Genomic DNA, 26,594 nt, shown 5'->3' with positions numbered 1-26,594 from the left:
TCCAGAGCAGGTTGCACAGAGTCGCGTCCAGGTGGGTTCTGAACATCTCCAGAGGAGGAAAATCAGAGGAGGAATTTCAGGTTTGTGGCGTGCTTTCACTGTGCCGGCAAACTGGTTTTTTCCTTGTTTTTTTGCTCTAAAATAAGCTCTTCATGGTGAACCAACAGCTCACCACGCAAGGTCCCCTGCGAGTCCTCCGTGGCAGCAACACTGCCTTGGATTTCCCAATACTAGGTCACTCCAGCACAGCCTTCACCAAGCGGGAGCTCCTGCTATCACGGTCTGCCCGGGGCACGGCCAGCCTGCCCACGCGCAGCCGAGGTGGGCGCAGCAGGTACTGACGCGCAGCCTGGCGTCCGGCTTCTTAAAGCGACAAGTGAAGTCCCTTAGAATTATAAATGCAAATGAGGATATTCTCAAAATGAAGGCTCTGGAGCACTGGGACCAGTGCGGGAGCTGGTGCAGGTAAGAAGTAGAAGGATGCTCTCAAGGACTGACTACCAGGCCCACTGTTCCCTCTCTCCCTGCCTCCCCAGCTCACCTGAGTTCATCACATGCCCTCTGTGCATTAAGAATAATCTTTCTGGAGATTTAATTACAAGGTGAAATATGTCCAATTCTTGTATTCTATTTTCGAGCGATGATAAAGAAGCTGAGCTACTGCAAATGCTGTAAACTCTTACGAGGATTAATGCTCCTGCAACAGTTTTTTATCACGTTAATGACACTATTTCTCTCAAGCCTGGGACGTACACACAAAGCAAAGGTATGGATGCTGGAGTCTGTACATCCAATCGAATAGAAATGCTTAATGTGTATGAAATGTGATGTGGAAACTGCAATAGCAAATAGTTTTTATTACAGAGCTGTTCTTCCACTGCCTTAATTTCCCCAAAGCTATAAACTGAAGGAGTAGCTATAGTTTACAAATGTGTATATACGTGCAGAGGCGGATGTGGAATAGGCATGCAGATGCTTTTATAAACCACAGAATATGCTTCCTCCTTGGCAGTCTTACTATGCTTTTTATTTTTAACACCAAATAAATACAAAACAATCCAATAACAACAAACAGCAGTAAATCTGAGAAATCGGTTGCTTTTAAAAGCAATGCCATTAACTAACTTTAGGCCCCAAATAGATGATTTGGGGAGTGAAAAACCTCCCCAGGTCTGCAGTACAGATGGCTTTGTATAAATGACTCAGTATTTCAACCAGGATTTGGGATTGTGGGGGCTGAAAGGACAGGTTTTTGGAAGGTAGAAACAAGAGGCACCTAAATCTCAAAGGTTTTTCATGAGCACTGCGAGTTTAACTACTTCTTTTCAAGTACTTTATGTACTTTTGCAAGTGCCTTCCTGAGATACTTCCTCCACTGATGATGGAGGAACCCAGAAGTAACCAGGCTTTTGCAAGTCTCAGTGAAGAGCCTAGAGCTAGGTGGACAAATGTGGTCATAAAAGGCGGGGGTGCAGCGTCAATAAACAACTTGCGTTGCTAAAGCTTCTAGCCTTTCCAAAATCCTCCTGCTTTTGCAAGGAATGGCCAGGCTCTTGCCACTTTGAAGCTGTTCTACATGTCCAGCATATCCCCCTTTTTCTATTTTTATTTTTATAACCTTTGCCTTTCCAGCTTTCTCATTCTTCTCTTCTTTTTGCCTGTGAAATACACATGCACAATGTACATGGAAGACAGACAGGAAACTGGATTTGGTGACTGGGAAGAAACAGTGGGGAAAAAAATAAATCTTACGATATCTAAGGCCATTGTTTCTATATTCCTACAGTCTTCCCAGGTAAAGGACTGGGGCCATACGTTGCAGAGAGGGTCAGATAGAGAAATGTCTGCATCTGCACACAATTTCACCATGACCTTGTAAATACACACTCTATTTATTTACTCTGCAGTTCGTATCTCCTGTAAGATTCCAACTCCCAATTTTACAGAACAAAAATCCCCTCCAAAATATTCCAAAACCAGTTAAAAATAAAATTAAAAAAATAGATAATAAAAATACTTCCTTGCTTCTCCAAGAATGTCTCTCTCTCCCTGGGGTCACCTTTTGGAAAGCTCTTGGCAATGGTGCTCTGAGATGTCTCCTCGCAGAGCAGCATGGTGTCCACGAGCTAAAATTTCTGCAGGAATTTGAGAACCAGGTCACGGAGTTTCACCCTCAAAGGTTCATCGTTGTCACAGATGATGTGTGTGGAGTCCTCCTCAATCTGAATGAGGGTTTCTGCCTCCTGTAGGAGTACGATGTGGCCCTTGGCTGTGTCCTCCACCTTCACGTCACTGAAACCATGCTAACAGTAGCATTGGGGAGGGAGGAAAAGAGAGAGATGTTACTACAACTTGGAAAACCAGGTAGAGATGAAAGACGAGGGCACAGGGGAGGAGGGAGAACGGCTACAAAATACGGTGCCATTGCAGATATCCTGCATCTCCGGGGTTTGCAGAAGAAACACACATAGGCTAAGCTAAGTATGACCCTCATTATACAGATGGACAAACTATAGAGCAGCGTGGCTAAAATCAACATTTTCCACTATACCAGGTCACTGCAGTTGCAAAATCTTGAGAGGCAAAGATGGCAAATGGCTCCTTTAACTACAGAAATGACCATCTGCTGACATTACTGCCTCAAAGAAGATGGCAGCGGAGAGCTACTGAACCCCAGGGCAAACTTCCTCACAGGCAATCCTGCCCCTTTCCCTGCTAATTTTCCCCAAGTAGTCATGCAGGCGCAGGGCTCCACAGAGCAGTAGCCAACAGCCTGCAAGTTCAGCCATCAAGCTCCAGCCCATCCTGTAGCTCCTCAGAAAGCCTCTCCATCAGTGCAGACATTTCCAGGATCCTTTCTTCACTCAGTCAGCTCATTTTCACAAAACTTGTAGGAACTTAAATACTTTTGAGACCTCCTCCCCACTGTTCAAATTTATTGGAAATCAGATGATGAATCCAAAAGTTACATGGGGGAAATTCACCCACCCAGAGTGACCCCAAAAGTCTGCTTCCATGGGAAACCGGGAGGAAATGACTCACATGTCCTACGTCAGGACATGACTCCACAGAGAACCCTCTATACTCGGTGCAGGGACACATGCTCCCTGAAGTAGTTTGCTAGCTCGTTAGCTCCTATCCATTTCAAGCTACACTAAAATTATTAACCTCTTTCTGCTAGAAAAGCAGCACATTTCTGAGATGAGTAGAAATCCACTTGAACCTCACTTGCCACAAAAGACTTCCTACCTTCTCAAGCATCTGCACAAACTGGTCCACAGGAATGGAGCCGCTCAGCAATGGCTTCAAAGGTTTGCACTCCGGCACGTCATCACTCACTCGCTTTCTCTTCTTGCTGGCGGGAGGTTGCAGAGGTTTTGGAGGGAGCTAATGGATGAGAAGGTGCACAGCAATGCGGTGAATCACATCAGCTTATTATAGTTTAGTCGGAATAACAAGTGCCGAAGACAGAAAAGGAATACTGGTTTTGTTTTGTGACAAAGGGGAACGTTGCAGTGCTGAAGGGGAGAGGAGAAACCCAGCCTTGGGCTCCACTGCAGCTCTGCACACGCAAGCCATCGTTTATAGAAACAAATTAGCAGTTTTAGTGCAAATCTCTGTTATTTTAAAATTTCTGTCAAATTCAGTTCTGTTCAAAGTTCCATCATCTTAAAAGGCCTGTCTGACTCAATTCAAGACTGAAGCTTTCTATTTTAGCGTTCAAGTACTCTGCAGTATTTTCTAGGAATCATGCCTGAAAGAAGTCAACACCTTGAAAATCACACTTCGGAAGATGCAACAGGTTGAGAAACGGGCAAATTCAGAACAAGTAACCACTCAGGGCATGAGAAAAACGGGAAATTTATTTCTCACTGGCCTCAGAAGAGTCTTTAGAAAGAACTTGAATACAGACAGGGAGGCATGAGAGATGCTGTAGTGCCTGAAAAATCACTGGAGTGTGATCTGGGTCTAATTTTGTGGTGCTTCAGAAAGCTATCTGCCTTCACGCATCCCCGAGGCCCTTCCCCGTTGGCAGGGAGGGGTAGGCAGGGGTAGCACGTGCAGCAGCAGTTAAGCTAGCACTGTGCCTTGCTGCACGTGCGGGCAAGGTGTGGGCTTAACTGAGCGCTTCTGAAAGGGCATTTCATGGAGATGAAAACCAGAGTCCTATAAAAAGAACAGTGAGGAAATTATCCTGTAAAATAAATCCATGTGTTCTGTGCCAAGTTAGTTAGGTCAGGGAAGTGTCAGCACTGGTCTTTCCCAGTGAACCAGCAACTCAGTCCCTGGGAAAAAGGTGCTGGGGAAAATTCCTCCAAAATCTTGGCACAACCCCTTGCCAGGGATGCATCTGCACAACACACAGGGAAACTGCCTGTGGCAACTCCAGTGCTTTGTAGCACCCGGTACATTCCAGGTGACAGACTGGGCTTCTCAGCTCTGTGTCTTTCCCATCATGTAGCATCATGTCTGAACATGTAGCATCATGTCTAAAGACAGCCTGGCTGTTGTGCACTGATATAAATTCTTAACCGATCTTTATGTCCCTGCATTAAAGACATTATCAGACTGGGCCCTATTCCCAAGGGTAGTGGGCCCAGCCCAGCTCTGCTACCCAGCAGGAGAGGCAGCATCACGAAGGGTGTAGCCTCACTGAGTTCCCTGCATGCTCATGCATCAAAGGAAAAAGGGGACCGAGGCATCCACTGCTGAGCAGGTCCACCAGACATCATCTCCTCCTGCAGAGCACGAATGCCAGGAACTGCAGGGTCAGCTGCAGGGGGGTGGTAGGAAAAAGAGTGCACACTCTTACTCTGTACAAGGATGCAAAATCTGGTTCCTGGGGAACGTGGCAATTTAAGGAAGTCAGTCCCTGTGCGTATCTAATGTTTTAGGTCACCTCTCCCCTCTGACCCTCAGTTCTAAGTCCATGAGAAGCTGGCTGATCCTGGTGTATGGGTTATAGAAGACAGTAGCATGATTTGTAGCCTCTCCTCAGGAATAATCTCACTTCCCCTTTTATCTTAGCCAGGCACATGGCCAAAAAAAAGAGGGTAGAGAGATTTATTTGCATCCCACTCTCTAAGTGAAATTCCTCATTTGCACATGCCAGGACAAAGCATCTGACAAGGACTCTGCCCAGGTGGGGAAAGCATTGACGGAGGGGTTGCCTCATGAGAACAGCTGGGGTCCCAGATGGCAGGAAACCCGGTGTAAGGATATTTCTCTCCCTTTCCCATTATACTGTACCTGCAGCACATGCTTGTTGTCTTTAGTATGCAAGACGGCAGTAACTGTTGCTAAGGAAATACCAGGCTTAATCTCCAAGGGCACAAGCGAATCTGCAAGCTAAAGCAAAAGAAGGATTTTGTTCAGCAAGTGATAATCTCAAAATTTGTATGACTCCAGCTGTGATTTAAATTGGCAGCATGGTATTTTTAAACATGGACTAACGAACTGTAAACACAAACCCACTGACAAAACACAGAGCCCTCCTCTTACTGGCTTAGCCCTCCTTCCAGCTCTTGAAGCTACGGACTTCCATACTGTTATCAGAGCAGAGCGATGTTTTCAGTAACAAAAGCAAGTCTCAAAAACATAACAATTAAAGAGAACTCTTCTTTAAAAAAGACATCAACTACTTTATTAATAATTTTGATTAGTAAAATTCATAATCTAATTCCGCATTATTTATTACATTTGTTATGTTGATGGACAATGAAAAATCAAAGCCAATTTCCTTTCAGTTCCTCGGTGCTGTGGCATTCTGACTGCAGAACAGCTGGAAGAAAAGGGTTTGTCCTTAAAAACTCAATGGCTCATTGACTGGTTTGCAATTTTTCCTTACAACGCTGCACAGAAACCCTTCCACTGCCTTTTATATAATTCTTCCCTGAAAGAAGTAAAATTTAGTCTTGGCTCCAACTTTTTTATTCAATGGCATCCTCCCAGGACCCTCAGCACTGAGGGTGCTGGCCGCGACGGTGGAGTGGGCAGTACTGCACCTGCTGCGACTTGCGGGAGCCGGCCAGCTGGGAAGCACCTCTTCCAGTCACGTTTCCAAAGGAACGCTGCAGAAAACAGTGCTCATGAGCACAGAAAATTATTCCCTTTTTCCCTCCAAGGGAATTCTAGATGACAACGCACTGGGCACTGAGTACCCTGGAGTCCTGTCCATGACTGCAGCCAGGATCCAGCCCTAGACAAAAAGGTACCCGCACAGCGCATGGGCCAGCAGCCCAAGCAGTTTCCAAGTACTCACTGTGTCCTCTCTGTGTAACTCACTGTGTTACTCACTGTGGACCCGAAGGCAAGGGTGTGCAAAGTGTGCGCCGTGTCTGTGGGGAAACCCTGCAGGTGACTCACAAAAGCAAAATGAGTAAGACTGCTCATGCGTTCTACCACTGAATGGGAGGCCTTTTCAGCTGCGAAGACAAGTGACGCCTAAAGGGACAGAATCTACTTCCCTGTTTTTCCTGAAAGCTGTACCTTCAACCCGCCCAGACCATCACTCCATCTCATGTACAAAGAGTCTCTACAAGACAATCCTCGTCTGAACTCCATTCCGTTTCATCTTCAAACACAAGCCACCTCCACTTGAAGCCATATATTAGTAAGAGCTTAACCTCAAGGTAAGGAGTTCTTTTGAAACTTCAGCCATCTACTGTAGCGCTTCCACAGAGCAGAGCTCTGGAAAACCAGCTATCATCATTGCCCTGCCAGCAAGTCGACATCATCCTTCCTTAGCTTGCCAGATACTCCCATGCACGAAAAGCAGGAAGAGAAACTCAATGGATTTTAGAAAAGCATTGTATACTCCCATTTCGGAGATAGTGCACCTGAAATAAAAGATTAAATTCCTTACCAAAGACCACCCAGTGAATTTTCAACATTATCCAAACCAGGAGAGGGACAGAGCAGAACAAATGAACCCTGCCAATTCTCAAAAAATTTCAGGTACCAAAACTCTACTGCTAAGTACCCTGGTCTGCTGTAAATTATGATTATGTAGGTGATCACTCTATTACAGCAAAGTGCTAATCCTTGTGAATATAGAAGCAACTGAACTTGACTTCAAAAAGCACTCACTACAGGCCTAGTTCTTTTGCCATCAAAGCACTGAGAAGGCTTTTCTGTTGGCTTCAATGGCAGCAAAGCTCAGATACTTCTAATAACTTCTGCAAATCTTACCTACCACTGGTAAAGCCGCAGGAAGATTTTGAAAGCACCTCCTTGAAATAGAACAGTTGGATAAATGATTGTATTGGAAAAACACAGACGTTTCAAGGCTGCATTCAAGTCCCACAAATTTTACACATATTCAGACTTGGTGAATCTTGGTGAAATCAAAATTCCATGCAGCAATTCAGATTGCTGTCTCTCCGGGACTCTGTTCAAGAACTTTAAAGCAGGCAATTTGAATACGGTCTTTATAGTTTGTTGTTGAAGGCTAACAGAATGAAAATATAATGATAATGATTGCTTCACATTTCCCCTGGGACCTAAAGATAGTAACACTTGCAGCAGTGTGTTGTGCTATGTTGCACTTTGCAGTGGTCGAAGGCACTTTCCATTCCTACCACCTTCCAGAGGAAGATCAATACAAAATGGGTTCTAATGAAGAATACATGGCAAAATGACAAACACTGTAAAGAGAAAGATCCTTAAAAACCAGAGAGTTGCTTAGAATCAAAGTCCTCTTCTGCCACTGATATACTTTGATACCAACGTTTACGCAGGTTTTAACCACACAGTTGGTAAATAGCAACACTTTAATTATTAACAGTCAAAAAGACAGTAAGACAGACATTCATTTTTATTTTCTCTAAGATATTGCTTCATCTCTCAGCCCTCTCCATATTGCGGCCAATCCTTTTATTATAGAAGTTCACTGACCCAAACCAAAAAGGTCATTTAATCACATCCAGTAATTCACCCACCAAGACCAGACAGCACCGCTATACTCCTCTCAACTGACCTCCTGCACACACAAATCACAGAACTCTTCCAAAATGCTGGATTAAAGAACCCCTGTTCAGAGAGATAGCAAATCTTGTCTATACGCCAAGCAATAGCAACTCCACCATTTCCTCTCACAGGCTGTTCCCAACTTTAATCTTCCTTGCAGCCAGGAAACCGTGTCTTATTTCAAGGTTGAATTTGTCCAACTTTCAGTTGCTGGATCTTGTTATGCCTTTGTCTGTGAGATTGAAAAGCCCCCTACTATGCACGAATAAATGCGTCTTCCTTCCAGTCATTATCACAAGTCTAATGCCACATGCTGGCATCAGGAAAGTCACAAAAGCAGAGACACACGGCACTGAGAACTAACCTCACGTTAATCAGTCCCCTGCCCGTGGATGAGCCTTAAGACAAATTTGTGAGGTTGTTTATGTGTACTGTGCATTTCATTTTTTTAAATCCCTCCTGTTAAGGGAAGTTTAAACCAGAGATCAACCAAAACCCAAGTCACTGACTCTCAGTAGTCAGAAACTGCAAGTGCTGATGCGAACCTTGTAACGGCTGAGGGAAAGAGCACTCAGCTCGGGATGCTCTGCTCCGCGATCGGAACGGCCCACCCGTGCTCTTACGGGGGAAAGACATTTTACTGTAAACTGCAGTTGGATCTTTCATGTAGGATTTTCCATAACAAAATGAGATCTGACACATACTGTGTGAGCCCAAACCCCGTTGTTGGGCAGACTATAGTTGTTTATGAAGAAGAACAAATGACACGGGTTAGGTTACTCTGAAATCTCTCCTAAGGCCTTCACTGGGGACAACTCTCCCTAGGCTGAAGGTCGCACACTGTCTTCAGCCACCAGCCAAAACCCCTCCTGCTAGCAATGAAGAACTGAACAATGACTGAGGATGAGATTAAAATCAGGAGAGGACCAGAATTTTAGCACACGTGCTCTTCATCCTATGGAGGATTTTCCAGGGACAAACATGCAGAGACATGCACCAGCCAGTATTTTAACATCCAAGTTGCAGCTTTACCGGTTGTGATTTCTTCCTAGAGTTTTGGGACACCTTTCCAGACTTCTCCCTTTTCCCTCTTCACCTCCGAGTTTTATAAGTGCAATAGCTCTTGGCTTATGCTAGAGAGAGTGCGGGAAGACTGACCCAGCAGGGAAAGGCAAAGCCAGAGTTGAGTGAGGTGAGCTGGGTCTTCACCCTCCAGGAAGAAGGGGAGCAAGTAAAAGCACAGCGAACCTTACCAGTAATTAAAATCCCCTTAACTTTTAAGATTTGAAATTCACTCATGTGTATACTAAATTACAGGATGTGTCTTCAGAAAAGGACACAGCTGGGTTTTCACATAAAAATTAAATGTGTATTTTCTAGATTTGCACACTGTGCATAAATATACTGTCTCGGCCTTAGAGGTAGGAGCCAGAGTTGCAATTCTGGCTGAAACCAAAGAAAACAAAGACATGAAACAGACTATGAAACCACTGGTCAGGACAGACCCATTATGAACTCAATACACTGCAAGTCCTTAGAAAAAATAAATAAAGAATGAAGTTGCAATATATTCCTTGGGGCAGGGATAGGTTTTGTTAAGTGCTTGTGCAATACCTAGCACTCGGAATCCTAAGGGGTCCATTACTCCTGCTACTATACTGCAGTAAAAACGTAAATGGAAGGAAAATTTTAAGAAATTATCAAAAGTGGATCACATGTGACTAACACAACAGCTTTCGCTGATAAGACAACTGCTGAGGGAATTGGGGCAGCCACGGTCTGGGCTTCTGGGGCAACCACAGCCTGTGCTTCATGAAGCGCTAGCAAGGTACCACATGGGAAATTAAAAGCTGTGGATTTCTACAGCAGTTTTGAGGTGGGGAAAGTGCTGGTTAAAGCAAAGATATTCCCAACCAGCTACTGGGCTGTTGCTGCAATTCCTGAAGGGTCAGCCTTGAGCCTACTCCCATCCAATTTTTATTAATGACCCCAGTACAGAATAAAGAGAGTGTTCAGAAGGCCCCACTGAAGTTTGTACAGGAATCCGTAATTGAAAGAAAGGTCAGGCTGTCATGGAGGAAGAACTAGATGACCTCAAGAACTGGAGTGAGAAAACCAAGATTAAATTCAATAGCACGAAATGCAAGGCCAGGTACTGGGCTAATACCGAGAATTTCTGCTGCGAGCTGGCAGCTGCTGGAAATGACAAAGGTGAAGGGTCCAGGTTTATTAGTCCATCCCATGAGAACTGAGAGTCACAACTGTGACACAGCCATGAAAAAGCTAAATGCAACTCCAGAAATACCAGGTAATTCTAGCAGAGATGAGCTGTTGCTATTATATTGGGCCGAGCAAGATCCCGTCTGAGCTACTTGTAAATTGTGGGTAATTTAAGTTCAAGTAAGATATTCTGAAGGGTAGAGTAGGGCAGGGAAGCTGTCTTGTAAGAGGAAACGAAGTATCTTGGCTTGTTTAGCCTGGCAAAAAGAAAGCCAGAAGGTGAATTTGATTATTCTACATAGACACCACAGGGAAATTACCAGTAAAAGGGAAAATCTATTTATACTAAAATGTGATGTTAAGAATAAGTATGTGCAGACCAGCCATGAATAAGCCTAGGCTGGAAATTGGGATGTTTCTAGCCATCAGAGACAGCGGGGGTTTGAACAGCATTCTGGTGGGAACAGCAGGGGCAAAAGTCTTCACAATTCCAAGCTGGCGCCTTACATTTTTTGAGGCGAATTATAAACACTATTACTAACTGCAGCTGGGTTTGGCCATGTAACCCGGTAGGGCACTTCCATTTCTAGGTGGAAATGATTGCTTTCAGCCTTCAAGATTGCCAGGCATGAGGAAGTTCCCATCCAGATCCTAGCCCCTAAAAAGGATGCAATTTGTATGTGACAGAAAAAAATCCTGTTTTAATAATCCTAATTATTAGAAGAGCTGATTTTCAGACCTGCTTGCCTTCAGAGGGAGTCCACCAGGCCCTAGTGATCACAGTTTCACAGAGCTTTTTACAATTAACTAGTCCTCAGCAAATCTGAATGGAGAACAACGTGCTTCATCCTCCATCCCTCCACTCATATCGCTTCTCACACACATCAAATCCAGTTTCTGCATGCAGAAAAGCACCTTCCCAGTGTACCTTTAATAGGAAAAGAGTGCCCAAATATTCCACATGATTAAAAGCTGTGCAATAGCCCTTTCACAAGCCAGGATGATCTGTATAGACTGTTTTGTAAACAGAAGAAAAAACATAGTCATCATCCTGTCAGTTATATTTGGATGGCAATGTTAGGAAAGGAAGACAATTTACCTCGCCTCCTACCTCCCTGCCTCTTCTTATCCCTTCACTATTTAAGTACCAGGAGCTCTGTTGTCAAGCCGCTTGAAACTAGACACAGAAATGCACAAGAGATTATAGCGTGGGCAGAAGTCTCAAATAGATTCAGCCTTGGCTTTATACCATCTGCTAAGTCAGGCAGAGTCTGAGTGCGGGAAGTCTGCAACTATCAGATCCTGCAGAGGAAACAAGAAGGTATGTGGTCAAACACATGCACCAAAGGGGAAAGGTCTAAAGATTTAAATACGCCTGTGGAGTAAGCATTCATGACCAGCAAGCATATTAAACAAGGCACAAGCATGCTGCAGGCCATTGAGCAGTGGAACAGAAACTGAGGAATCTTTCCAATGAGACTTGAAGGAACAAGGGCATTTCCAAGAAAGAACAAACATCCTAGAACTAAGGGCATCTACGTAATCACTAGTGAGTGATCCAAGTCATGTCTTGCTGGGGTTTCAGCCTCAGATTTTACAGAACCCAGGTGTTTTAAATGGCATGATTAAGTTGCTAAACTAACCCTAACTTAATAGATCTTTCGGTTTCTGCGGGTCTGCTACAGTTCTCTGGAGTGGATTTTAAAGTCTCATTAACTTCAGCTGACGAAGAAACATGCCATAAATATGTAAAGTTTCTGATATTATTGCTCGCAAATGCCTACCTCTTAGCTTTACTCTTCCATGAACCAACACTTAGTGGAGAAACAAAACAAGCCGAAGGGGTAGTCCTGCAGTTTTGAGCAATGAAACAAACCTCTTCTATTCCATGTTCAATTAACGGACCAGGGCTCCAGATCAACATGATGAACCCTGCCCCCGAAGCCTTGAAATCAAACCCAAAAGACAGGTACTGACCAAACAATAGCACGTAATCCTGGGTGGGATTATAAACAGTAGTCTCCATACTAAAACTAAGCTCTGGCTTTTTGCCAATCCAAGAGACAGTTTTAAGGAGGTGTTTAAGAAGTGTAGCGAAGTAGATTTATGGCTGTTTAATGAAGCTCTTGCCCAGTGTGCTGCGCAGCCTGGGAGCAGGCAGAAGAAGTTGTCTGAGGAACTTTCAAGAGGACAGTGGAAGCCAGAATGAACAGAAGCAGATATTAGCCTCCAACTTGAATGACCAAGGACAGGCATGGGATGCAAGGACGTGAAATATCTTCAAAGTAAAGGCAAGCAGCTTACAGATGCAAAAGACGAGTCACTTGAAAGATATAAAATGGGCATCAATCAAAATATTCAAAATACAGTAACCGGTTTATGGGTCAGATTGTCAAGTCAGAATGTGATGTTGTTGAAGCTCCTTGGGAAGAGAAAGGTGAGCACCTGGCTAGAAAAGAGTGTTATCTTAGTCAGCCATCAAAACTGAAGGAGAAACAAACCTAGATATTAATGTGGGCAGGGAAAAGGAGACTGGGAGCAAAAAAGCAGATCCAAGTTTCATCAATCTAAATAGGGCAATCTGTGGATAAGACCAACCAGTGAAAATGTACAGGGGGAAGAAAAAAGAAAAAAAGCAAAGGAAATGAAGGATAAGACATTCAAAGCCCACAAAAGAGGGGAGAATTCTCTTGCAGAAGCATTGGAGGCTTAACAGAGAGAAGAGACATGGGAATGAGGCGGGAGACATTTTTAGGAAGAAAAGAATGTCTGATTGCCTTCAACACTGATGACATAAATCAGGAAGATGGCAGACTCCAGTGGTTCTGGATTCACCTAAGAAAAGGCTGGTAAAAGGTGGCAGAAGAGTAGTTTTGGTGGAATGTCAAAAGGTGAAGTCAAACTTACAAAAGGCCTGTGCTAGAATGAGGGGGACTCCAAGCAATTTTATAGACAGTGGATTCAGTGAGTTTGGAGCTGAAGGGAGGAATGATAGTAGCAGGAGCAAGCAGGTTGGTTATATTTCACTTTATGGTAAGTGAGATGACAGTATCTTTATGCAAGGGAGAATGTTTGGAGGAAAAGAAAGTGAGAGGTCAAGAGATTGGATAATGTGGGGTCACTAAAATAAGTTGAGGATTTAGAAGACAGACAAAAATTAAAACTCTTTAGTCCCTGAAACATGGAAGGAAGTTTGAGAGGTAAGACGAAAGCCATGTTTTGCCTTTCTTTCTCTCAAAAAGGAATTGGCAAGATCCTACATGGAAAGAGAAGTCAAGACAGCAGAAGGGGAGGGTGGAGTGAAAGCGACATAATTATAATGGGCTGCCAAGTGGCTGTTTTCCTAATTCTTCTCTACTATAGTTCCTTATAATTTCACTTCATGCTGCGCTGTGCATTGCACATTCACACTCTCCTATACTGGCCCGTGTCCTGAAGAACTTCCAAATAGAATATTTTAAAAACACAGAGCGTTCACTGAAGTCAGTCTGCTGCTGGAATCAAGTGATCCGCACCATTGTTCAGCTGTAATTAAACTGTAGGCACATTATTTGCTCAAACACTACTGTTTAATTTATCTGTTTGCTCCAGAAGGTGTTTTCCATTTTCCCATCGTTCTCCTGTGAATAGACAATGCCTAACCAATTTCCAGGAAACAGTCTTTTTTTTATTATTTTTTAAAGTGAAAGGCAGATGCCGAGAAGAACAAATTAGTTAAAGCCTAAAGGTTTCCACAATACCTCTGAGAGCCATTCCACCCTGGCGCCTTGAGACTGTTAAAACCTCTCTCTAAACAAAGGCTGCTCTGAGTGTCAATCTCATTAACATACAACAGTCCTGCTTGACCTGACTTTGCTCTTCGGTGAGGGGATTGAAATGTAGACAAGCTCCAGCAGTATAAGTAAATTTACATTAGTCTGACAGGCCAGAATCTGAGCCACTGAAACAGTTTTGGAAAGGAAATTTCACACTACCATACCGTCAGTCTGTATTGACTGACACCATGCTGAGCCAACTGTTTGATTTTCAAAAGCTTTTAAGAATCCAGACAGAAGTTTGAGCACATGTCCATTTCTGAGAAGGGGCTGTGGATGTTAGGGAGAAGGCTATTATGAGACTCTCAGCCGCACTTTAGATACAAGTCCTAGCCCTGGAGCAGATCTAGCAATTACTTTTTTTTCCAGGGTGGATTTCATCATGCATTTTTGGCTAACATGGCTTTGACAAATAACAAAGCTTCACAAGGTTTGCTAGGAGCTATAAAATACCCTTTCCAACTGCCACTTGAGCCTTCACAGAACCCCAGAGATGGTGGCAGCCTATATGAAATAAATGCCCTTTCCTTGAAGTATAGAAATTCCTGTATATTCAGGGATCTTTAAAGAGTCTTCCTGGATGAAACTACCGAAAAGGAAACATTAAGCAGCAAATACTCCCCACCGAGGAGCCGCATCTATCCTATCTGCAATCCTGTCTTGCACAACCAAGCCAGAAGAAGGGGAAGTTACAGACATTTTTTGCTACCACTGTGTAAACCCTGCCTGAACCCAACAGGCCATCTGCATCAGCCTCTCGCACCGGACATCCTAACGACCTCCCTGCACAACGGGACAGACAGGCAGGGCTGGGAAAGGGAACGAGGCAAGCCATGCAGATGGCACATAAAAATAATTAGGGAGGTAAGGTGCTTATTTAGGGGGTTAGCATCAAAGGAAATATAGGGCCTAGAAAAAGTCTCTTCCTCCTTCTCCTATTTACTTGAAAACAAAACTATGATCCTTTGGGATTGACTGTTGCAACTGTTTACACTGAGCAGGAGAGATGATGCAGTTACACTTCTCAGCGGTTACCAGCTATGCTGCTAAGACTCAAAGGCCAAAGTCAGAGAGGGTGGGAGACAACATACCACCCCTCCCATGCCTTATCACCACTCTGCAGGTCAAGCTGGAAGCAAAGCCTATCCTCACACAGTGATGTGATGAAGACATGCTGAAATAGAGATTATCCAGGGAAGACAGTCTGTGATCACTACAAATTTGGCATTGCTACTCCTCTAGCAAGTTCCCTTAAAAAGAACGAGCAAGATTTCTTTTTGAGGATGATTTGCATATCTCAGTGCCAGGGAATGGCCTCCTATCAACAGCCCTGAATCACAGCCTTGCTCTCAGAGGCAAGCACACAACTACTAATGGGTCTAACGCTCAAAGAACCCCCTGAGGCAAGCAAACACTACCTCCCTGACACCAGAGGGAAGGAGGACAGCTTTCCTGAAAGTCTCAGAGAGGAGCTGGTCTACCTGATTTTTGTATCGTATTAAAAAGTCTTTTCAGGAGCATCATTACATACCAAGTAGCTTTTTGCAACAAATTGGTAAGTGCAGCTTTAGAACCAGGAAGAATAAATACATGGACATGGAAAATCACAAGTGAAGTTTCTATTCCCTGAGCACAGGTAGCTTTGAAACTAGGGCTCCTGTGTGACTATAATTTGACGTAATTTTTTAGAGGAAAAAAAGGGACATTTCGGTCAATATTCCTGCCTGTGCAGCTTTCTGCTCGAACTCTCCAAGTCAAAGTGAATGCAACAGAAACCAGCTCTCATTTTCTACATGCTTCTTTGATACCCATCCCAGGCTGGTGAATACCACATTATCTACAGTGCATCCTTCCTCCAAGAGCCCAGAAGTTTTGGCAAATGTTCTTATTTCTACGCATTGTTTTTACCCAGAAGTACAGGAGGAATTCATTTGCTTCAGTGACAGACAACACCTAAAAACCACTGGAGATCTGCCTTAGAAATGGAGAGCATTTTCACATTAGTGGCTACCAAGGAGACTGCATCCACATGGCCTCTTGAGCCTCAAGTGTAAGTGATCTTGCTGCCAACAGCCAAGCTAAAAAGAGAAACACTGACTTGTTTTCTGATGCTGTCTAGCCCCATGAGCATGGCACTGCCTTCAGACTTATAAGCTCTGCCAGAGAACTCTGCAGTCCTCAGTGGCCTTTCCAATGTGAGCTGCATTTTGTGTTTTAGACTTGCGCTGATCATCTAGGAAGACTTTGACAGAGCAAGAAACTGAACCTGCAACTCCCATGGACCAGTCTAGCTTTTAGACAACTCTCTCCCTTGATACGAACTTCAAAATTTATGAGGGTTGGTGAATATTCATCTGTAGCATCTGTGCTAGTTTGAATTCTGTTTGCAGGGAAAGCTGGTATCCACCCTCTTCACAGGGCTGACGCAAGAGAGACGCTCACATACAAAGGCTCACTAACACCCTCACAGTTTAGGGGAAAACCTAAAGCTTCAGTGGAATCTAAATAATAGGTAAACCATGTGCTGGTGCTCTGCACTCAGAAAGTAAGGTTTGTGTTGGTCATGCTGGTGAATGGAAGGCACATCTTACTAGTCTTAGGTTTAATAGGATCCAATAAACATACAATTTCCAAAACCAATTAAATATATATGTGTTGATGGAGTTGCATCCAAGTATATTTTCTAATTAAAAAATCCCTCCTTGTCTCTGGCAATCCTCTAACCAGTGGGCTGGGCAGGCAACTAATAGAACTGATGCACACACGAAATGGGAAGAATGGGTGCTACGGACTGGCTGAGAGATTTTGTTACCTGGCTACCAGTTCTGTACTTTATGTTTGGCTTAACTAAGGATACTTCCTCCTTCTACTCTCTGATGAAAAGTAGACTCATATATTCAACCGTTTCCAAAGGGCAGTAACACCTCCTTGTAAAAAGCCACTATCACCTTTGATCCAAGGACACATTTGTGCTGATTGGACTGTCAAAAAAATATTTTAAGATCATGCCTGTTAGAATATGGGTCACCCTTTGTATTATGGGTACATTTATATTTGATTTATGGGGTTAATAAATTATTAATAGAAGTTATGGGCATAAGTAGTCCACATTATAGATGGCTACAAGCAATCCATTAGCCTGTTGGACTCCAGCAGCCTGTAGGAATTAACCATTTATTGAAACTGTTGTAATAGAAATGAGCCATTTTACTACTATACCTTTAACATATAACTGAATACTGCTCCTCAAAGGAAAGGGTATTTCTTACAGCAGGAACTTCAACTTGACTGGGCTTGCCCCACAGGTGGCTAGCAGAGATTGCCCTTTTTTCTGTATTTTGAGATGCAATATATCCTTGCAAAGGCCAATTCACCTAAACATACCTTTTGCTTGTCCACAATGGTTTTTTTCAATTCCCATTAGTTTACACAGTGAAATTCTCTCACAGAAATGCTTCTTTCTTAGCCCTCCATTTGACAGAAAGCGCTTTACATGATCACAGTCAACACTAAATCACAGCCATAAGGTATCTTTACTCAAAGGGGCTACCTGCAGCAGTGGCAAGAAGCCACCATCTTTTCCCCCACTTCTGTTACTCACTTCTGGCATGATTTCAATCTTCTCATAGCGCCGCTTGTACGGAAGGGTCAGCACCTCTGCTCGGCGGTAGGACATTGGCGGGGGCTGGCAGTCTATCATCAGATCTGTGCGATGAGACTGGGTGGGTGGTGGCTGGGTGTACTGCTCTGGGCAAACTACATGGAGAGGCTGCAAAAGAAGAGTGAGGTGACTGACAAAAAAATTTGGTTGATTCTTGCACTGCCCTGCAACAGTAATCATTGCCATAAGGAGGTTTACAGATTGTAAATAAATTAGCAGGCTAATTTATTTGTATTTAAAAAAAAAAACCACACCAAAAAGATGCAATCCAGAAGATCCAGTCAGTACTGGAACAAACTGTTCAAGAGCAGGCAGTCTTCGTTTTGTGAACAACAGTGGCCAGAGTAACAAGGCCTAAATTTGTGTCTTTAATAACCACTTCCCTATCAGCAGTCATGTTAGCGGCCATAAGGACAGGGAAAAAAAAGAACATTCAATAGCTTTTTCTTCCAAATCCTTGTCACCTAGATTGGAAGCAAATGACAGTAGTGGTGACCATCACAAAATGGCACGGAGTGAGGCAGATGTACCAATATGCAAGGCTGCAAAAACATTAGCATAATAAGCAACTCTGAGTTTTCATGACCTGCCAGCAATATATTAACAAAGAATAAACAGGCTGGTTGCCACAAGGATCACTGCAGGATTTAAAAGCCAAAGGACAAGACAGCATTTCTGCAAACTGTTTTGGAAACAGCATTACACTTCAGTAGTAAAACGGGAAGAAGATGCTTGTCTGAAAAACAGGCAGCGGCAACTGCTATTAGTTGTGTGATGACAGGCCAGGTCACAGAACAATGAGATAAAATGATCCAGACACTGTTAAGAGGTATGGAAGAGTACGTATTTTTTGTGTTCAACCAGTTGAAGATAGAACAAAGGGGAAAGCTCAGCCAGGAAAAAAACCAGGGTATTATTTTAATTATGTCATGAGTCAGAAAGCAGTTTCAGTAGAAACAAACAGGATAGACAAGGAGAGGCCAGTAAAGCCAAGAAGAGTCAAGGGGGGAAAGCGGAGACTACATGAATGCTCTGGCCTTCTTCCTAGACAGAAGAAGTCCGGGTTTTGTAAACTGACTAAGGAAAGCAGTGGATTTGGAAGAAATGTGAAACACAGGAACAGCAGTGCCAGGACTAAAGCAAGTATCAACTGCAGGATAAAGAGCAGAAGAGACGGTTAAAGCTGAGGGTGCTGAGGACACTCGCACTTGCTACCCTATACATTAAGACTGGATTAGAAACAGCCAGGTTTATTCAAACAAACAGGAACCAAGAATGTGGGAAAAAGTTATTATGACTGTGAAGTTATTAGGACTAGAAGCTGATGAGGGGCTGGAGCATCTCCCTGGTGAGGAAAGGCTGCGGGAGCTGGGGCTGTTCAGCCTGGGCAGGAGAAGGCTGAGAGGGGACCTGAGCGATGCACACAGGTACCTTAAGGGCCAGTGTCAGGGGGCCGGGGCCGGGCTCTTGTCAGCGGTGCCCAGCGACAGGACAAGGGGCAACGGGCACAAACTGCAGCACAGGGAGCTCTGTGGGGAGAGCAGGAAAAACTTCTTTCCCTTGAGGGTGCCGGAGCACGGGGACAGGCTGCCCAGAGAGGCTGTGCAGTCTCCTTCTCTGGGGGCGTCCAGAGCCCACCTGGACACGATCCTGTGCAGCTGCTGTAGGAGAGCCTGCTTGAGCAGGGAGTGGGCTGGGTGGTCCCAGGGGTCCCTCCAACCCCAACCATTCTGTGATTCTGTGACTATATATACACCTAAAAAGGAGGAAAGGGATGTACACACCATTTGCCCTGCACTCTCAGCTTTTAGGGATCTTCCAGCCGCTCTGAGCAGAGGCTGGCAGTCATTTGGCATTTATGGCATGCCATATTCATTTTGGAGCCGGATGATAAAGGAGAGCTCAGTGTTGTGTGCTCCCTCATGAATAAAAGGATCTGGGTGTTGCCTGGATTTTGCTATTGTTTAATGCAGCAGTTGTTCATAATTGGCCTAATTATTTCAGGTGTGTGAAGAAACATAAGAAAATGCAACAGAAAAATCACTACCTGGACTTCTTTGAGTAATTTAGACACCTGAATGAAATTCAGTCTTGTGTCAATGGGACAGTAAACACATTTCATCGCCAAAGGTTGATAAGGAGCCAGGGCATCCAGATAAGAGAAATCGGGTTCTGAAAAGAGAAATGATGAAAACACTGAATGCCTATTAAGAACAAAGATAGCCCGATTCTTCTCTGATCCCACATTCTAGTCTAGACACGCTGTTGTTCAGCAATGTTAATTCTGTTAGATTTCTCTTACCTTCTTCCTTCCCCCACCCGTTATTTTCAGTTAATTTGATGAAAATTATGCCCACAATTAGTCTTACCTTAATCAAGCAACAGAGCAATACTATTTCATTTGAACACATTATTGCATGATTTTTATAACAAATTTAATCAAGACAAAAAACATCACCTCTTATTTTTAATCAGATCCAGTAAAAGAAGGCAAGATGTAATCATTTTTGGTATCATAAGGCAACCCAAATGTCAGCTTGCTTTTCACTATGACAAAAATGCAGCATAAAGATTGCATCTTGATAAACATGTACCCACGTCCTCTGCTGCAGACACATTACCTCCCAACTCCTTTTTCCTTACAGTATATATGTATATATATCTTTTAAATCCAAGTGCCAGGTTTAGACTGGTGGAAAAACAATGGTCCGAATTTTAATACAATGCAAGTGGAACTGTAGGGAGCCCTCCTGTTGAAGGGCCAGGCAGCTGGGCTTTTTACAGTTAGTTATGCCAGCAGATCAGTTCTAGTTCAGGCCAGGATGAACTGAAGGTTGCTTGCGGTAGGGGCTATCCAGAAGGAGAGATGGGCTGTGATAACTTCAGTAGTTGGTATCGTTATTAGACCCAGCAAGTCTCAGCTTCCCTTGTACTTGTATTACTGACTTTTAAAAATCACATTAGAGGTTAGCCAGGGAAAAGTCATGCTCTGAATGGGCTTTTACTCACACAGAAAGTAATACAACACTGAGAATACTACAGCAAAATACTGATTTTTTGGCGAATGAGAAACGTAAGGCTCACAGGTGACACAGTGTAGGATACAAGTAGCCACCTCATTTTGGGGGTCACCAACTAATGGTGTGGAAAAGCTTATGCCATCACTGTCTACCTGATAATTGTGGGATAGATCACATAAAGGGAATGCTAGAAAAAGAAAAACTGGTATTAGTTTGGTAAGTATGGAATGAGAAAAAGGGAAGGGGGTGTATGAAAGACTTATCTGCCAGACTATTCTGAACCACGGGCCCTCAAAGGACAACCTGCAGAGTGAAGTGCAGTTGCAAACCACCAAGCCTTGCTACAAAACAGTGTGAGGTATTTCTCTGTTATCTGCTCAGGCTGTGTAGAAGGATGAACTTAAAGGAAACTTAAATACAGTACAGATACTTCAGTCTAGATTTAGACAGCCATCTTCTATGTTCTGACATCACCCTGAGGAGAGCACTGGCTGGATTTCTCAGGTAGACAGCAATAAAAAAGTCCTTAAAACTTTACCACAGGAAGTTCAGCACCCAGCATGGCATCCAACATTCAATATTGGGCCTCATTCTACTGATAAAGACAAGTTAATTGCTAGCCTAAAAATCTGCTGCTGGCTAAGTACCAGTGATCATGATGCGGTTATATTTACCCTGTGAGAACAGAATATAGCATCAGCCAGTGATACATACGTTTGGAACTGTCAAAGGGATAATTTTCCCAAGTTTAAAGCAATTGTCAAAATAACTGCCTGGGAACATCAAAGTGAGAAATATTAACAAAAAATGATAGTTGTACAAGAACATCTTATGAGATGTCCAAAAAGTCATGAATGCACAAACATGAAATGAAAATCATACTGGGCAAAAAGCCATGCTAGCTAAAAGCAGATGTTTTAGTGGCAATGAAACAAAGTCTAAAAATATCAATGTAAAAAATGGGAATTAATGGCAGTGAAGTTTAATAGCAATGAATAGGATTTCAAAAATGAGACTACTGAGAAGGTAGCTATTTGAAGAATCATCAGTGATCAATTAGGGTTAAATCAGACGACATTTTAAAACTCGTTGGGAAAAACCAGAAAACTTAAGTCAGACACAGGTCTTACACTGGAGATGTAAAATGAAATTGCAAATAGTAAGTTCAAAACGTTATCAGAAGGGAGCTTTTCCATATCATCTGGTCTTGTGGATGACAGAGATTTGACTGCTTGTATCTGAGAATGCCCTGAGGCAGCACCTATTCAGACTAAACCTTTTTCAATCAGTAAGCTCAGATAATGTACAGACAGGGATTGTTTTGATCTAAGAATCCAAAATGGCATCCAGTCTATAGTCTCTGAACAACTAATCAGAATGTCAGAGCCTTGGCAAAGTGGGAAATTCTAATGAAGGAATTCTAACACAGGACTCTGAAGATTTAGAACGTGAAAAACAGAACTTGAGGTAGTCTCACATGTTCCTCATGTGACATACAAGAATAGCTGTTTTGAAACTACCAAAACCCATAAGTCACCTGTCTGATGGAAGACAGTTCTCGTCAAGGACACATATTGACTTTCCTGACAGAATTACAGGTCTTTAGCTTTTTCCCAAGACATCTGATTTACTACAGTGTGACACTGAGTTATAAAATCTTCCACTGTACAGCACTAATGTGGCATGCATGAGCTGTTTTTAAGATCTCCTAGGGAGTTAGTTTTTAAAGCATTGTTGTTATTGGAGAAAGGGCAAGAAGCAGACTTCTTTCTACCATGTCTTATTCTAGAATTTATTTGTGGCTTAGTGGTATTCAATATTTTAAATCAATAATCTATTCAATACTCCTTCAGCGGTAACATTTGCAGATGACACAAGCAAGCAGAGCAGCACTACAGCTCACTCACAGCTGGTGTCCTGTCTATTGGCTGCAGCTGCTGTTTTAGTCTATATTCTCTTGTAGTTGTTTTTTACATTACAAATTGGAGAGGTGGAGACTACCTAGCTCCTGTGGACTGAACATGCAGTGTCATCATTAACAATACCGAATGGCCTGTAGTTTAAAGGTCCTAATTACTAGAAACTAGGAGTCTTTCACTGGAAAAGCTAGAACATCATCTGACATCACACACTGCTTCAATTGACCAAATTTCTTTCATAACTACAGGAGATCTTATCTTAAAACAGGAGAAACTAGGTAATTGAACAATATAAATCCTGGGCATCAGTGGAGGTGCTTCAGGTTTCTACTGGAGTTACTAAGAACAGAAGAATTCAATCCGCTAGGAATTTCTGTAGACATAGATGTCTTTGTTCCAGCTGAGACAGTCATAAGGAAGAACATCTTGCTGAGTGGGTAAGCCTACAGGCACAGAGTCCAAAAGTCACAGACAAATGTGGCCACTGGAAGCAAACCATCACAGAATCACAGCATGGTCAGGGTTGGAAGGGATCTCTGGAGATCCCCTAGCCCACCCTGCTCAAGCAGGCTCTCCTACAGCAGCTGCACAGGATCGTGTCCAGGTGGGCTCTGGACGTCCCCAGAGAAGGAGACTGCACAGCCTCTCTGGGCAGCCTGTCCCCGTGCTCCGGCACCCTCAAGGGAAAGAAGTTTTTCCTGCTCTCCCCACGGAGCTCCCTGTGCTGCAGTTTGTGCCCGTTGCCCCTTGTCCTGTCGCTGGGCACCGCTGACAAGAGCCCGGCCCCGGCCCCCTGACACTGGCCCTTAAGGTACCTGTGCGCATCGCTCAGGTCCCCTCTCAGCCTTCTCCTGCCCAGGCTGAACAGCCCCAGCTCCCGCAGCCTTTCCTCACCAGGGAGATGCTCCAGCTCCTCATCAGCTTGGTCACCTCTGCTGGCCCCTCCCCAGCAGCTCCGTGTCTCATGAACTGGGGAGCCCAGCACTGGACACAGCACTGCAGATGTGGCTTCACCAGTGCAGAGCAGAGGGGGATGATAACCTCCCTCGACCTGCTGGCCATGCCCCTCTGAATGCACCCCAGGATCCCACTGACCACAAGCACCTGGAATCACTGTGCACTCCAAAGTTATTACAACCAAAGCAGATCTTAACTGGATGAAGTATAAACTGGGAACGAATTTCAAAGATCATGACCTAATGTATCCACAGGTTGTTTCAACTGCATTCAGATGCCTTAACAACTTGGTAGGGTCACGTTCTAATAGAAAGCTGCTCTATTTCCTCATTTCACAGAAGAATTGCATTTTAACACAGAAAGGTCAATTACCTCTCTATAAGAAGGCACAAAACAAAGAGTTCTTGCCATTAAAGGCCAGTTTTTGACACCCTCGGATGGTGAGTAGCATATTCAGAACATAATTAATGCCACAGATTTCCTAGGGATTCATGAAATACACAGCCCAGCAAAGGGTGTACACACACTGGTTTTAACTGAAGCCTCAACTGGAGCAGAATTCACTATTTCTAAGATAATGAATATCTATATTGCAATTTTACCAATTAAGTGTAATTAGGGCCTATCTCCTGAAACTACCTCAGAAGGTCAGGAGTGATCAGTACTGTAACAGCTAGGATATTAATGCTGTGGTACCATGCGCCATTTCACAGCATAAACACAGTCTAGGTTTAAGTGACTTATCTGCTCAGCAGAAACCCCCTTGTATCTTTCCTCCCCTTGCAGTCAGGCTAATTACACACTCCTTTAAATCTTTCCAAATTGGTTTAACAGTACCATGATACCGTGACACTTTTTGGTACCAATCTGGGACTTGCTCATCACGAGCCTCAAGCCTACAGTTAAAAAAACAAAGAAGGAAGGAAATAACCCTTTCTCAACCCGCTTTGCTTTAGAAGGTTATGTGCTTTGCAGCAGTCCTGTTCACTAAAGACGAGGAAAAAAAGCTTAACAGTGGGACTCCGTCATGCCCTTGCTGTGGGAGTAGATTTGATCAGTTACTCAGTGTTCTCCTTCCCATTCCTAATTACTTTCTCCTAGTGCAAAATTCACACCTTTTTTATATGGCTAAGTTAAATATATCACATCTCCTACTTATACCAGAGCTCATTATACATAAAATCAGCAGCAATGGCCTACGGGATTATTTGCCGTCACAGATCTGGAGTGCCCGCTGTAGGGTTCTCTTTGGATGACACAGCAGGCATAAAGACATCCGGACAAAACGTCAATTTGATGGAAGACCCTGAAGCATTTTTAAGGGGGATCAAACTCTGGAAGATAACCCCTTTGCTAGACTTCACAAAAGCTTCATGTCCTCTCTTAAGTACTTTGTCTTGCCGTTAATGACTGGCATGGTCCCAGGATGCAGCCACCTTGTGGATCTCAGACCACAGCTCATTCTGAGGTGGACAGGGCTTGATTCATTAAATCCATTAAAAGTAGGGTCAGCGCTAGAAGCAGACTGGGAGAAGTGGAGGAATTTAAAAGACCTGTTGTGCCCCTGGCAGCTTGAGTCATTGAGAAAGGAAACAGCTCCCCAGGGTATTAGCTAGAGCTGTACCTTCAGCTTCAGATACAAATGTGTCTGTCAGCCAAAAATTATCTGAAAAAAAAGCTCAGCCAAAAGGCAGCAACGGCACAGATCACTACTGCCAGGTCTGTATGGGGTGCACACTTCTGAAACAGCAGAGATGACAGAAACATCTTTTGAAACAGACTGTCTGGTTGCCTGAGGTTTTGATGAAAGGGCGGGAGAAAGGATGAGGAAAGGTTTGTGATTCCAATGGAATAGGAAGAAGTGTTTCTCCTTTCTGACCAGCATCAATTAGGTCTTGCCTGGGTTTAACTTGCAGCCAGCTGCTTTTAATCAAAAAATTAATTTCCTGTAGGCATTTTACTGCTGTGAATAACAAAAGATTTTGCTTAGAAATGGCAGGAATGGACTCTGCATGGCAAAGGTTGGCTCTGCAGGGCTAAAATGAATTAAATGGCACAATAATTACACTTGTCCCTACAGACAATCCTGGGGTCTTAATTTAGATGAGCTCCTATTGAAGTCAGAAACTTCTGCCCCAGAACAAATGCGTAAAGCCCTTCTGAATGTGGCCACACTTAACCAGAGTGCATAACCTATTGCTAATTTGATAATGATATCTGCATTTTACTTACCCGTGAATATAACAGTGTTCAAGCTAGATTTTCCCCATAACTCCATGAAATGAACCACATCCCCAAATCTAAGAGAGGGATGTCCAGTGAACACAACACATGGCTGCTTGAAGTCATTGCTGAAGTCTCCATGGATGCTGGGATAATGTTTCAATTTGTTTGTCTGAATGAGCTGAAATAAAAACAAAAGTCCAGACATTACAAACTTTTCAGCCTCTGTGTTCTGTCTCCAGTGCATTTATTTATATGGCATTATAAATATTCTACAGTTTATTTCTAATTCATCACAAAGTCCCTATCCCATAGATTTTCCAACAAATTTAATCATGACTGTCCTAAATGTTATGAAAAGGAAGTCAGAGTATGGGGCCAGGTGCCTCCAAGTCCTTGCTCTCATTTCTTTGGTACCAGTAGTATGGTAACCAAGAGGAAATTCTGCAAACACTCCCTGCTTAGAGTTTCCTGGAGTGAACAGATCGCTCAATTGCCAAATAAAAAAGAAGCTACTTTTTCCTATTTGCCATGTCTGCAAAGAGCTCTGGGCACTGATGTTTAACCTGGTTTTCTTCCATCACAGTAGCACCAGGCAATTTTTGCCTTCAGCAGTATTCTGCTATGAGTTTCACTGGTATAACAAGTTCACACAAAGCCAAATCTTCTGAAAAAATGTATAAAAGAACAGACTGACTTGCCCTTCCTCAACTATTGCTGAAATTAGTAATAACAATGAACTAAGAGCCAGAAGAAGCACTTGTCACTAGAGCTGGCAAACAGAGTGTAATCAACTATGCATATGGCACAG

The 26,594-nt window shown here is 43.5% G+C and overlaps 1 protein-coding gene across 2 annotated transcripts in view; it reads right to left on the bottom strand.

The window, feature by feature from the left end:
- Positions 1–1,005: 1,005 nt before the first annotated feature.
- Positions 1,006–26,594, bottom strand: part of INTS9 (integrator complex subunit 9) — a 72,871-nt gene continuing 47,282 nt past the window's right edge. For both annotated transcript variants that reach the window (XM_055713958.1, XM_055713959.1), the window contains 6 exons: positions 25,793–25,964; positions 19,712–19,836; positions 17,605–17,772; positions 5,251–5,349; positions 3,250–3,387; positions 1,006–2,303 (listed from right to left, as the gene is read on the bottom strand). In XM_055713958.1, coding sequence (XP_055569933.1) covers positions 2,127–2,303; positions 3,250–3,387; positions 5,251–5,349; positions 17,605–17,772; positions 19,712–19,836; positions 25,793–25,964 — 879 coding nt within the window. In that variant the 3' untranslated portion in view covers positions 1,006–2,126. The remainder of the gene's footprint in view (positions 2,304–3,249; positions 3,388–5,250; positions 5,350–17,604; positions 17,773–19,711; positions 19,837–25,792; positions 25,965–26,594) is intronic.

This window comes from Falco cherrug, chromosome 6 (genome assembly GCF_023634085.1).
Source record: "Falco cherrug isolate bFalChe1 chromosome 6, bFalChe1.pri, whole genome shotgun sequence".
NCBI classification, from domain to species: domain Eukaryota; kingdom Metazoa; phylum Chordata; class Aves; order Falconiformes; family Falconidae; genus Falco; species Falco cherrug.
Note: the sequence above shows the minus strand (reverse complement) of the source record. Positions and strands in the feature narration are given on the sequence as shown.